Consider the following 14074-nt stretch of genomic DNA (forward strand, 5'->3'; position numbering starts at 1 on the left):
GGCATGTGGCCTGGTATGGTTTTGGGGGGGGCGCTTGCTCATCCCCCCTTTTTCCTGACCTGCCGGGCTGCGCGCTCAGATGAGGGTCTCAAATGCATTGGGGGGAGGACCCCACACCATTTTTCTCATTTATTTTTCGTTGACGGCATTCTGTTTTTTACATTCAGCTGTCAGTGTGAAAACCCGCTGACAGCTGATGAGTCATCGGTTGTTGAGAACGCGGCAGCAGGCTTCCCGGCCCCGCTGCTTAACAACCAGCTATTCTCACACAGAATTAGAACTATCAATTTTCGAGCGATGTGAATTCAAATCGATCTGAATATTTTGAATTCCTTAGAGAAGAAACCAAAACTAAACTAAACAATTTTTTTCCGTTCTACGTGTCTAATGACTTTGTAGAGCACAAAACAAAACAATCACATTGGTCAAAGTCATAAAGTCGCACTCATCCAAAGTTGCAGGGTAAAATCACAATCAAAATCGCACAATTTTTAAGTCGCGCAAGTGTGAATGGAGCCTTAACCACACAGAAAAACACACAGATCATAACCGATATAAAAGAAAACTTTAATAAAAACGTAACAATGTTTAGTATTCATTAGTAACAAGCTTGTACAGCACTATAAGTGCACTTATAGCTCCCATTACAGTGACAGCAATATTGTTTGTCCTATCAGCTCCCTGGAATCTGAGAACATCTAGAGAACGGATAGGCTGAATCTTCTATAAGAACTGGTCCATCCTAAAAAATAAGCTTTGGTTCCGCTTTAGAAAACCTTTGAGATTGTGTTGTGTCTGAGAATGGTATCTTCATCCTTCAGTGTTCCTCCAATATTCCATCCTTGCAGATTCCGCACTGATATGGTGTCACCAGCACCGAGTTCTAGTGTCCTTCATTAGTGTTAGTGTTGCATATTTAACATATATACACAGTATACATTTTCCAGTGTCAGAAGTCTTCAGGAACTTGTTGGCATAGCTATATGGAAGTGTCCATTGCCGGCTTGGCTTGGAAGATGAAAACTGTCAGTGGCATCCTTATCCTTGCTTTAGCATTTAGCAGTCGCTTATAAAGCAAGCATATGCATGTTAGGTGGCCAATACTTTACTGGCTGCATGCTTGTTCTAGGTCAGTGACTAGCTAGGTAGTGTAGTAAGGATAAAGGCATGTGTCTATGCCAGAGTTTCTCAACCAGGGTTCCATGGAATCCAAGAGTTCCTCCAGAGGTTGGTAGGGGTTCCTTAAGCTATGAGCAATTTCTGCCTCTCAGATAACCTCCCACTGACACCATTGATCTTTTTAGCTATCTGTAAGGAGGTAATTCTTCCCAATGACCACAAGTGTAAGGAGCATTCTTCCCACTGACCCTCACACTAATGTATCATGAGCTGTAGATATAGTATTTTTTAGATGGGGTTCCCTGAGATCAGAATATAATTTCAAGGGTTCTTCTGTGTTGAAAAGGTTGAGAAAGTCTGGTCTACGCACTTCGTACTTGTGTCAATGAACAATGGCAACTTCTTCCAGGTGCATTCCACTTGTACTTGACATCAGTCTGAGATTCTTCTAGGAACATAGAATTCATTGACAGGGTCATGTGACCTGCGGCCAACATCTTTATGACCTGTGAATGCCTTCCTACTAAGCTCCATCAACCTGCCTTTGCATTTCTATTGACTTCTATGGGGGGGGCTGGGGGAACAGTTCTGACATGAACAAAAGCCCATTGATAAGGACCTTAAAGTGGAACTTCACTCTCCCAATTAGGATTTATTATTTTTAATCCTCATGCTGCGAGTATTCGTAAATAGATCGTAAAATATGTCCTATTTACTTGCTTTAAACTTTTTTTTTTTTTTTTTTTGCATTTCTTTAGTTAGTTTCTGGTGTCTTGCCTAGACAAATGATGTCATACATCCCAGAAAAATGAGGATAAAAGTAGCGCCCAGTGATCAAAGAGGTAATTAATTTGTATTTTATTTGAAGTTTGAGCAATAAAAAGAGGCCAATGCGTTTCGGGGGACTAGCCACTCCCCTTCATCAGGGCTGCTAGTAAAAATAGTTGTGGAATGATCCTGTTGGAAGTTAGAAGTCCTCAGCGCTGGCTGTGTGTTCTGAACACACAGGCTGCGCTGAGGATTTCTAACTGTCCAGATCCATGTGCCAAAGGCACCCTCCAACAGGATCATTCCATAACTATTTGTACTAGCAGCCCTGATGAAGGGGGAGTCTCTAGTGCCCCAAAACGCGTTGGCCTTTATTTATTGCTAAACTTCAAATAAAATACAAATTCATTACCTCTTTGATCACCAGACGCGCCTTTATCCTTTCTTCTACATTACACACGGAGTGGACCATAAGGACGCACACTGAGGTAGCAGCCCGAGCCCATAGCAGGGCTCATCACCACCTTTTTTCAAACTGGGCATGGACTTCTGGAAACAAATTATTTCCCTCTGCCCACACCCTACCAATCTACAACACTGACTGATAGAGTCAGTCCAGCGCGATCTACACCCATTCTTCTCATACATCCCGGTAGTCTTCAGGAGAGGAGGATGGGTCTTCTCAGCTAAAAACACTCCTGCATGCATGCTTGAACTAAGGGCAGATGTATTTCAGAAAGTAAATGCTACATGAATCATCTGCCCTTACTCAAGATGGCCTCAGCATGCTAGGGGGGTGTTTTTGAAAGCGATGTCTCAACAAAATAAAGCATAGAGACATGGATGGATGGGGGGAGTTTGCTTTGAATATATAAAATAGTGTTTTTGGTTTGTGGTGCTCAGGTGCAGTGAGGATCTACTTTAAGGACGATAGCCCTGGAGCTTTACATTGCAAAAACAAGTCACCAATATTAGCTTCCACACTTCTATCCTGACAAGTTTCCTTTTAAAAGGGGTTCCTGCCTTGAGATGACCTTCATTTACGGTCTCATCCTGCAGATTTATTCTAAATATATTGCTTTTTTGGTTTTGGCTTTTTTTAAAAGCCGGAGTTATTTCCGCTGACCTGAGATAACGCTCAGCTCTGTACAGGAGTCTGTGCTGTATATCAGGGTAACAGAAATCAAACTGGAGGGTTGGAAGACATTGGTGAGAAGCACAGGAGCAAGGTAGGCAGAAATGAGTTCGGTAAAAATCATAGGTCCTGCACCGTCCAAATTAAAGCCATCAGAGATCAAGTGGACACATCATTTAGGGCTGTGATGATCAGGTGTCATTTGACGGGCTGACGTCTGTAAACCGGGTGCCTTCTAAAATTTCTTGCACGTCCTTTATTGAAGTGGCCTGTCTGATCTTCTCCAGGCTGACCTGTGATACATCGAGACAAAAAAATATGTCAATAAGAAAAAAAATATGCAGTAACTGGAATATTTAAAGCCCAACATTGGACCAAATGTGTTTTTGTATAGATTAAGGAAGAGTTGGACCTTCTGTCAGATTTTTTTAGTTTCACAAAGACATACCCAAGAAGAGCTGGGACTTTGAAAGTCTATTCCTGTAATAAAATGAAAAAAAAAAACAAAACAAAAAGAAACTGCTCAACAAGTGAACTGGTTCTAGTAAGGATCCCCTTGGTTGGGTATGCCAGACAACAAGATGAAAGAGTCCAAGGAGCTTTAATGATCTATCATCTGATCACTTAAGCAATCCTATTTATACAAAATCTAATATTTTTTTTCAAATGCATTCATTATAGGGTGCACACACTGGACTATGGTTTTCTAAAGCAGTTTTTCTCAACCAGGGTGCCAGGGCACCCTGGGGTGCTGTCTTGGTTCAATCAGGTTGCCATGAGCATGGGACCCAATTTATCCTGTATCAGCATCATGAGTTGCACCATTGTGCAGGCAGGCTGGCCACCAGCCACATAACAACCAAAGATGCTCCAGGGCCTGGACACAAGGTGCCATTTGTTGCTTTGCTTTGGTGATGGCAGCTAGCTCACCTGCACTATGGCAACGCATGACTCTGATCCAGGGCAGGCAGCATGCAGGAGAAGACTGAAGTCCACCTCCACACCTCCTCCACCACTGCTCTCTGCTACGCTACTGGAGCCAAAGGTGTGATTGTGATGCAAGGGGGGGCTCTGTAAAGGGGGACTCTGTGGCGATGAAGGTAATCATGTATAAGAGGCCTTTGAAGTAAAGAGGCAACTCTGATTTGATGAGGGGCTCTTATGTATGGGGGAGGCCTCTGATGTGAAGGGGTGACTCCGATGTCATGTGGGAACTTCTGACATCATGGGGGACGTCCGATGTGGAGGGGGACCTCTTATAGGATGGAGTGACTTCTGATGCGAAGGGGGGTTTTGATGGGAAGTTAAAGTGGTAGTAAACTCTCATTTGTTATTTTTACCTACAGTTTATAATAAGGCTTACCTGTAGGTAAAATGAACATCTCCTAAACAGGCACTGTTTAGGAGATATTCAGGCGAGTAGCAGCTGGTGACGTCACCGGCGCATGCGCTCTGAAGGAACGGCCGTTTCTGCACAGCTGTGTGCCGTGCATGTGCGGGAGTGACGTCATCGTGTCTCATCCAGTCCGGGGGACGGAGTCCCTGAACCTGGAAGGAAGACCTGGGTGAAGATGGAAGCTCATGCAGCGGTGACAGCATGCTGCTGGAGGGCTTTGTTTCAAGGTAAGCATACTAGCACATTATGATATTGCCTTGGAGGAGAAAACTTTTTTTTTCTACAAGACTTTACTACCGCTTTGTCACCAATGCAGCTGTGTTGCCTTGTCCCAAGCTCAGGTTTCTCACTGATAAGAAAAATTAATATTTTTACATTTCAGAATAGGGTGCACTGGCAGAGCCACAACTGAAAAAGGGTTGGGAAACACGGTTCTAAAGCATAGACTCAAGCAGAAGCCGTTTACTTTCAGACTACCTCTCACTATCTGAATAACTATATGGTGCTGTACAAAGCAGGGAGAGAGGAGAGGGCATGACATAATTGCTAAACTAACTTAGTAAACTAAATTAACATAATTGCAAGTCTGCATTTGCTTCCATTGTTACCTACGAAGGACTATATCAATGATTGGACAATAATCACTAAGAAATCTGTGGAGGTCCTCTGAGTGCTATCGTTCTAGTGATTACCGTTCATAGAGGGGAGGGATTGCACTCTCACTTAGGCCTGGTTCACACCTATGCAGGGTGCAGTTTGCATATTCCAGGTGCATTTTGCGTTTTTCAATACACGTTTTTGATCCACTGAAGTCTATGGAACCAAAAACTAGAAAAAAAGTCCCTGGCCCCTTCCATAAAATGCACAGATGTGAACGTAACCCATAGGAAACCATGTTAAATGGACTGTAGTGTGTTTCTGCAAAACTAAAAACACACTAGAAAATGCATAGGTGTGAACCAGGCCTTAAAGTGGAGTTCCACCCAAAAAAAAAAGTCATTAATGTGCATGAAATTACTAAAGAAAAAAAATATTTGGAGAAATTTTTTTTTTTACTTACCTTTTTATGCCTGATGCTATGTGGTTCCTCGAAATCTGCCTCCTTCATCACCTCGGCTCCTGACGTCACTTCCCTCGGAGCCTCCGCTCGCTACTCTTCCTGGGAGATGTGTGTCATAATTTCCCAGGAGTCAGTGGGCTGCGCCAAGGGCTAGGTTGCCATAACAACGGGGCGGGCACTTCCCACGATGACGCCGTTGTTATGGCAACATGTATACTTTACAGTGCCGCTACGGCGCATTACTGCACATGCGCAAGAACGGGGCGGTGCATGCTGGTCCAGCAGCAGCACCGTAACCAGGAAGATAGTGCTTGTGGGCTTCACATGCCCACAAGCAAAATGGAACATGCCAGGGATAAAAAAAATCAAAGACATCGTTTAATCTAAATCGGCAATCGAGCAGACGTCGATCGCTAAACAGTGAGTCACATAAATAATAGCATTCAAATAATATATTTGTACAAAAAAAAAAAAAAAAAATTTACATAGTTGGAACTCCGTTTTAAGCCTAGTACACACTGCCCGAATGCCGGGTGACATCGGCCAGTTCAATAGAAACTGTCCAACATTTGGCCCATGTGTCTGGAAGCCGGTCCAACAGAAGCCAGCCGTTTGTCGGACAAGCATGCTGGAAAACCAGCAGCCGACCTGCTCCCAATCAGCACTCTCAGCCAATGGCTGAGAGCGTTGACCAGAGTGTTCTGGCGGGGGGCCATCCCCCTGTCAGAATACAATAGAACAGCAGGGAAGATCGCTGTACTAACATCGGATTGTCAGCTTCTCCGACTGCAGCTGTCAGTTTGTTTTCCGGGTTGAACGAAAAAAAACTAGTGGGCTTTAATCAATTGTGTGTGTAAATTAGAACTTGCGCTAGTAAGCTCTCTAAGTAAGCATTTTTTTATTTCCAGGAAAACAAATGAAAGCTAGCCTGACAAAACATGTGAAAAGTAGACTACAGCTACATCTGCTGGATGGAACTTTAAATTAAAAATAATCGTATGAAGGTATATATGTATACATTTCTGTAAACCACACAGGTTTAGATAACTTAGATAGAATGAACTTGGAATCACCTGCAGTTGCTGGGATAGCCGGACAAAGTCCCTTTGCACCTCCTCGCTGGTGTTCAGTTCAGTCTGCAGTCTGCCGATCTTGTTCCTCTCCTCGCTCAGCGTTTGCTCAAGAGAAGCCTGAAGACACAAGTTAGCGAGACACAGTGAAGACCAGAAATAGGGCCCAGAACCTTCAGAGATAGTGTTTTTTGTAATGATCATTTTAATTGATGTGCTCCCTACTATGCTTGCTAGCAGTAGAGAGGATAGCTTTCCCACAGATCTTATGATCTTTTATGAGTTGATAACTTTTATCTGCCTCTCTAAGAAGAGATAAGCTAAACAGCGTGTGACCTTTTTTCACCATGGAAGTCTTCATACCTTCTCCTCCTTCTCATTCTGAAGAAGCTTCTCTTGTTCACCCAGAGACTCCCACAGCTTCTGGACCTGAGTCTCCGACTCCTGCAACTGCAGCTCTGTCTGTAGGGGAAGAAGAAGAGAGCATCAATCTGTGTTGGCTTATTACTGCCCGGTATAAACAGCATGATTGGTTCATCGTGGATTATCACCAGTTCAATGTACATTTATCAGCAGATAAGAAATCATGAGCTGGGAGGTATAGAGACCTGTTTATTTAAAGTGAATTTGGTCTTCATTAGTGTAGTGTATGGAAACTATGGCCTCTATGGAGTAGGGCTTGGGACCCAACATGACGGAATACCGGTATTATGAAAAGCGGCTAAAGGGCTTGGGATCCAACAAGATGGAATGACCATACCAGTTATTGTGAGAAGCAGCTAGGGAGCTTGGGACCCAAGGAGACAGTAGAACTATACCCATAACGGTAGGAAGGGACCAAAGGCCTTCGGACCCAACAAGACAGTATAGTTATACAGGTTATAGTGAGAAGCAACTAAATGGCTTGGGACCAAGGAGACAATATAACCTTATCTGCAATGGTGGGAAGGGACTAAAGGCCTTGGGACCCAACAAGACAGTATAGCCTTACCGTTTATGGTGAGAAGCGACTAAAGGGCTTGGGACCAAGGAAACCGTATAACCATACCCGTAATGGTGGGAAGGGACTAAAGGCCTTGGGACCCAACAAGAAAGTATAGCCATATTGGATATGGTGAGAAGGGACTAAAGGCCTTGAAACCCAACAAGACAGTATAACCATACCTGTAACAATGGAAAGAGACTAAAGGGCTTGGGATCCAACAAGACAGTAGAAGACAGGGGCTAAAGGAATCAAAAAGCCCTCTAACTGAATCAATGCATAGAATTGTAAAGACCTTTTAGAACAAAATATACAAATATTTACATGTCTCATTCCATCACACATTCCTAAGTTGGAGGGTTTTTTGATTCACTTCCTCCCTTTCCATAACCTGTAAGTTTATATTGTATCAGCACAAAGGGAAAACTGGATGAAGAATCAGAAGCTCAAACCAGAACATTTCACGTCATTTCACTAAAGCACCATCTCTCTTCCCAGAGAAACAGCTCTGCCTACCACACCTAACTCCCACAACCCAACCTCCTAGTGTTACTAAAAGGCACACAGATTTGGGACTCAGTAAAACAAGACAGTAAAACCATACTGGTTATGGTGAGAAGGGACTAGTCTGCTTGGGACCCAAGAAGATGGTATAGCCATTCCAGTTATGGTGAGAAGGGACTAAAGAGCCTGGGACTTATAAAGCCATTATAACCATACCGGTTATGGTGAGAAGGGACTTAAGGGCTTAAGACCAATAAAGACAGTAGAACCATACATGATTTGGTGAGAAGGAGCTAAAGTCATCATTGCATCATTGATTCCAACTGAATCATTGCTTACAACTGTAAAAACATTTTAAACAAAAAATGTAAGTATTTACAGGTCTCATTCCATCACATAACCCTCACTTGGAGAGCTTTCTGATTCCTTTCCTCCCTTCTCACCATAACCCGTAGGGTTATATTGTCTTATAGTACAAAGCGGAAACTGGATGAAGAATCAGGAGCTCGAACAGGAACATCTCATGTCACCTCGCTAAAGCACCATCTCTTTCCCAGAGCAACAGCTCTACCTACCACACTTAACTCTCACAACCTAACCTCCTAGTGTTAATAAAAGGCACATAAGCCTTGAGAAAGGGCCAAAACAAGCCAAATGATTTCAGAATCCTTATCTCTGAAAGAACCAGCTATCGTAATTTCTTCCATAACCCTCTTTCTTCACAGCATTATGTCCACTGCTACCACAGGAGCTTTTTAGTGCACAACAGAATTACAAGTAAAAAGACGACCGGATTGGTCACAATGAGAACTGAAGGTGAAGAATGACAAGGAAGGAAATAAAAGTTTTTCCATTTGCCATCGGTCCCACCTGTTTCCTGTCCTGCTGGATCCGCTCCATCTCTGTCCTCATACTGGAAAGTGTCGCTGAGTGAATTAAAAGAGAGGCGTCACACATAACACAAGACAGGCAAATTTATACAACTCATATCCATGGATGTATCTGCTCTACCTGTGTTTACTGGACAGATTTATTTATTCCCAAGCAACTTTAAAATTGTTGAATTGTTCACTCCCTGGGAAAATGTGAAGCTGAACTTAAGGCAGACAACTAAATACACAGATAAAATTCATTTTCAGATTTCCAAGCTACTATGTAATCTATCTCCACAGGTTCAGTAAGGCCTTAGGTCCTGCAGGCACTACCACGCAATTACATTTTTACCCAACTACGTCCTTGTTGAACCATGGAATTTTATTATGTTTTTTTCCACGACACCTTTGTTATCAATTTACCTATTATTCATTATTATGTATTGACCCTTTACTTATTGACACCAGTGGTCACATTTTGAGACATGTGTTGTTATCATTATGGGTACTGTTGTTATTGGTCTTACCATTAACTCTGATATTTACAATATATGTATGTTTATAAGCAATTATATGAATAAAATTCCCTTGTTCAGCTTAACTATCTCCTCGCTACTATGTGCTTCATATAAAGTCCCACCCTCCTTGTTTCCCTTTTCTTGATATAATAGGGATGGAAATACATGACCCTACCGGGTCATTATTTCATTCAAAGTCCCATAGGGATGAAAATACGTGACCTTACCAGGTCTTATCTTCCTAAAAGTCCCTAAATTCCTCCTCGTTTTTGTTCAAAGATCAGAGCTAAAAATAGCCACTGATTTCTGTATAAATGTCATGGGCAGGGAAGGGGTTAACACTAGGGGGCGATCAAGGGTTTAAGTGTTCCCTAGGGAGGTGTTTCTAACTGTGGGGGGAAAGAAAGAAAGAAAGAAAGAAAGAAAGAAAGAAAGAAAGAAAGAAAGAAAGAAAGAAAGAAAGAAAGAAAGAAAGAAAGAAAGAAAGAAAGAAAGAAAGAAAGAAAGAAAGAAAGAAAGAAAGAAAGAAAGAAAGAAGAGTTCCTGATCACTCTCTACTCCCGTCAGAATGGGGATCTGTCTGTTTACATTGACAGATCCCCGTTCTGGCTCTCTGAGGAGCGATCACGGGTGGCCGGCACATGAGCATCGGTTTCGGCAGCACACGCCCCCTATCGATCTTAAAGTGCCCGACGTACACCTACAGCGATTCGTGCAGCCGTGCCAACCTGCCGCAGTATAATGACAGCGGCTGGTTGGCAAGCGGTTAATACAGGAGGAATAAGAGGGTCCTGCTCTTTAGTGCTTACAATCTAGGAGGGAGGGTCAAGTGATACAAGAGGTAATAGCTGTTGGGGATGTGCTGATTGAGAAAATAAAATGTACATTTGTTAGGTGCGGGCAGGATAGGCTTCTCTGAAGAGATGAGTTTTCAGGGATTGTCTGAGAGTGGACAAAGTATGAGATAGTCTGACAGATTGGGGTAGGGAATTCCAGAGGATGGGAGAGGCTTGGGAGAAGTCCTGGAGGCGAGCACAGGAAGAGGTGATGGGAGAGCTAGAGAGCAGGAGGTATGAAGGGAACAAGTAGGTTGGTATTTTGAGACTAGGTTAGTGATGTAGATGGGGGCAGAGTTGTGGATGGCTTTGTAAGTTATTGTTAGTATCTTGAATTTGTTGGGTGAGTGGCAGCCAATTGAGAGATTAACAGAGAGGAGTAGCAGATGCTGAGCGGTTTGTAAGGTGGATAAGTCTGGCAGCAGAATTCATGATGGACGGAAGGGGGGATAACCTATTTGAAGGTAAGCCAATGAGGAGGGAGTTGCAGTAGTCGAGGTGAGAGATAACCGGAGAGTGGATTAGAAGCTTTGTGGTTTCATTGGATAGGAAGGGGCGTATCTTGGACATGTTGCGGAGGTTCAGGTGGCAAGATTTGGACAGTGACTGGATATGGGGCCAAAAGGAGAGTTAGGAGTCCAGGATTACACCTAGAACCTTGGCGAGCGGATGGGTTGATAGTTGAGCCGTTGATTTTGACAGAGAAATCAGGGGAAGAGGCACGTGGGAGAGGAAATATTATGAGCTTGGTTTTGGATAGATTGAGTTTGAGAAAGTGGTGTGGCTTCCAGGCTATGTCTGTTAGTAAGCTGATGATGTGTGAGGAGACTGATGGAGAGAGATGAGGGGTGGAGAGATAGATTCGGGTGTCATCCACATAGAAATGGTATTGGGAGCCATGGGAAGCTATTAGCTGATTGCTGTAACACTTACAGGTCATGTCCCTTCCCCAAACTGTGACTGGACAGTGAAAGGAGAAGCAGAAGACTGATAGGGTCATCCCACTATTACTCTGGCCTCTCCTAGTATCAGCATTTTCCTGGTTAGTACATGAGCACTGCAGCACAGCCGAGTGGCTCCTTCTACTGCTTCTCCCTACCACACTCTGAGCTCTGCTGTACAGGGGATTGGAAGAGGTTGATACAAAGTCAAACTCAGGTACCTTCACTGCTTACAGTGTAAAGAAAAACAATTATATACAAAAAAATTATTTAAAATTTAAAGCGGAACTTCAGTCATTTTTTCATCTTTCCATCTATTAAATCTTCTGCCCTTGTTGTTGTTTTAACTTTGGATAGTAAAACATTTTTTTTCTGGCAGTAAATACCTTATACAGCCCACTTCCCGTTTCTTGTGTGGTCATTAGCCTAGGCTTATGACATCATGCACAGCTTTCCATCGCTCACTCTCGTGAGAGTTTGCCAGGAGAGGGAGGGGGGGTGAGTTATAAGAGGGCCAATGAGAGCTGCAGAGCTGGAGGTGTGCCTCTGTGTGTCTGTGTAAATCCAGGAAGTGTCTCGCTGCCTTTGCTGGGGCAGCGGGAGTCTTTGGCTCCTGCTGCTATCAATCAAAGCCAGTGACAAGGGAGTGGGGGTTCTGGAGCAAGCATACACTTCCCATGGGGCCACTGGACAAAGAGGAGGGGCTAGGAGCGTGGGTGGTGTGTATAGACATGTTTGGGTTTCTTTTTCTTTTAATTTCACCTTTACAATCGCTTTGAGTACAATTTTATTGGTCAATTATGGATAACTAAACTCTGGAAATCACTGCTGCTCTTTAGACTGTGTTCCTGAAAAGTTTTAGAATTCTTTTTTTTTTTTTAAATAAAAAAAAAATAATTAAAAAAATGGGAGCAATTCTGCAAAAAATCCTTTATCATTACACCCCATCCTATATTACATACCTTCCATAATCTCTGCAATCCCAAGGAGAGAGTGTAGATGACCGAGAAGAAGGGAAGAGACAAAAAAGGTTGATAAGAAGTCAAAAACGGTGTGGCATTTTGGTTTCATTATTAATTATACTCATTGATAATGAATACATGAAAAGTCATCTCATCTACATTATAAAATACGGGGGAGACTTTATGCTGTATGAATAGACAAATAAAAACCATCTAATTAGCTGTACTTTATGCAAACACTTGCAAATGCTGAACCCAAATGGAGTCCATTTACAAATAAAAAAAAAAAACAATTCACGTAACCATTCACTCAATGAATCCACATGTACATTTGTTCTGTGTAAATTGGGCAAAAACAAATGTTCTTAGGCTATCTTTTCTCCTGAATGAATATCGCTTTATTATGGGCTGTAGGGAAAGGCATTATGGCCACTAGATGGCGCTGCGGAGCATATAAAAAAGGTTACATTTATTTTCGGGATCGACCATTATTGCAGGCCGATATCAGCAATTTCCGAAAAATCGGTATCGGTCGCAAACTAAACCGATATTACTGATTGTCAGGGCTGGGCTCAGCCCTTCCTTCTCTGAGCTGCCCGCTCAGCTGTCGGCTTATTGCCAGCTCCTTTCTCTCCACAGTTACTCAGCTGTTGATATCCTGCTCGTCAGTCCTGGCTACTTAAGCTGTCCAGTCCAGAGGAGCTCTGCCTTCACCTTGGTCAACATTACAGAAACATTCTCCTGCCATCCTGTTCAAGACTTGCTTTGCTGACATCCCTTCTGGCTCCAGATCCTGCTTGCTGTTCCACTACATTGATCCCTAACGTTTGGCTTGTCTGACTATCAATTCCTGTTACTGAACTTTGGCTATGTTTTGACTAAGTTTGTTCTTTTTACTTTTATTATTAAACAAATGTGATTACACTGTACTTCTGTCTCGGCCTGATTTCATGGTTTCTGACACCGATATTGCTTCAAGGGGTTTTACCGGGGTGATGCATGCAGCTGTATGTATCACCCCGGTACCGTTCTTTAGAGCGGACAATCGGCTTTATTGTAATAACAACTGATGTGGCTCTGCAGCCGCTCGGCTGTTATTACAAGCAGTGGGGGGACCGCCCCCCTCCCGCTCGCCCGGGCTCTCCCGTCCCACTGGGTGGGCTGAGCAACCAGCCGGCACGTCCGCTGGCTGGCCAAAGACCTAAACAAAGCCGATGCTTTGGGTCTCAGATCTAGTAGCCCGTCATGACATCACTTACTGGATTACTGGCATCCTAAAAGGCGCCAGTTTTCAAAAAAATTAAGTATTCAAAAACGCTGATCTTGACGTTTTGAATACTTTCAAGTGCAGAGGAGGGGTTTGGGGTCTTATAGTACCTCTCACATGACTATTACTGTCACAAGGGATGTTTACATTCCATGTGACAGGAATAACAGTGATAAAAAATAAAAAAAAAAGGGGGTAAAAATAAAAATTTTAAAATGTACAGAATATCAGCTATCGGCCTGAGAGGTGGCCAAAATATTGGTATCATATCGGCACTGAAAAAAACAATATCGGTCGCTCCCTAACTTATTTGCCAATTGCCTCTAGTGTTCTCTAGAATTGTTACATTGTATCTCTTAATACAAAGATATTTGTATTTCCTATACTCCTCATCTCCATCTAGTGGTCATAATGCAGTATTTTACTACTGCCCTTTATAAAAGCGCATATGTTCAGAGCAAAAAATAGCCTAAAGAACATTTGTACATATGTACAAGCAGATTCGCTGGACACATGACTATGCATTTTTTTTTTTTTTTTTTTTTTTTTTTTTACAAATAGACCCCTTAAAGCAGAAGTTCAAAACTCCAGTCCTCAGGACCCACTAACAGGCAAGATTTTAAGTATTACCTTGGGGAGATGCA

At 42.9% G+C, this 14074-nt stretch overlaps 1 protein-coding gene across 1 annotated transcript in view; it reads right to left on the reverse strand.

Annotated features, from left to right (window-relative positions):
* Positions 1–548: 548 nt before the first annotated feature.
* Positions 549–14074, reverse strand: part of RABEP2 (rabaptin, RAB GTPase binding effector protein 2) — a 52612-nt gene continuing 39086 nt past the window's right edge. Inside the window, 5 exon segments of the mRNA XM_073635150.1 lie at positions 549–3315; positions 6552–6668; positions 6912–7010; positions 8905–8960; positions 12164–12175. Of these exon segments, the coding sequence (XP_073491251.1) occupies positions 3214–3315; positions 6552–6668; positions 6912–7010; positions 8905–8960; positions 12164–12175 (386 nt within the window). The 3' untranslated portion in view covers positions 549–3213.

Source organism: Aquarana catesbeiana, linkage group LG06 (genome assembly GCF_042186555.1).
Source record: "Aquarana catesbeiana isolate 2022-GZ linkage group LG06, ASM4218655v1, whole genome shotgun sequence".
Taxonomy (NCBI): Eukaryota; Metazoa; Chordata; class Amphibia; order Anura; family Ranidae; genus Aquarana; species Aquarana catesbeiana.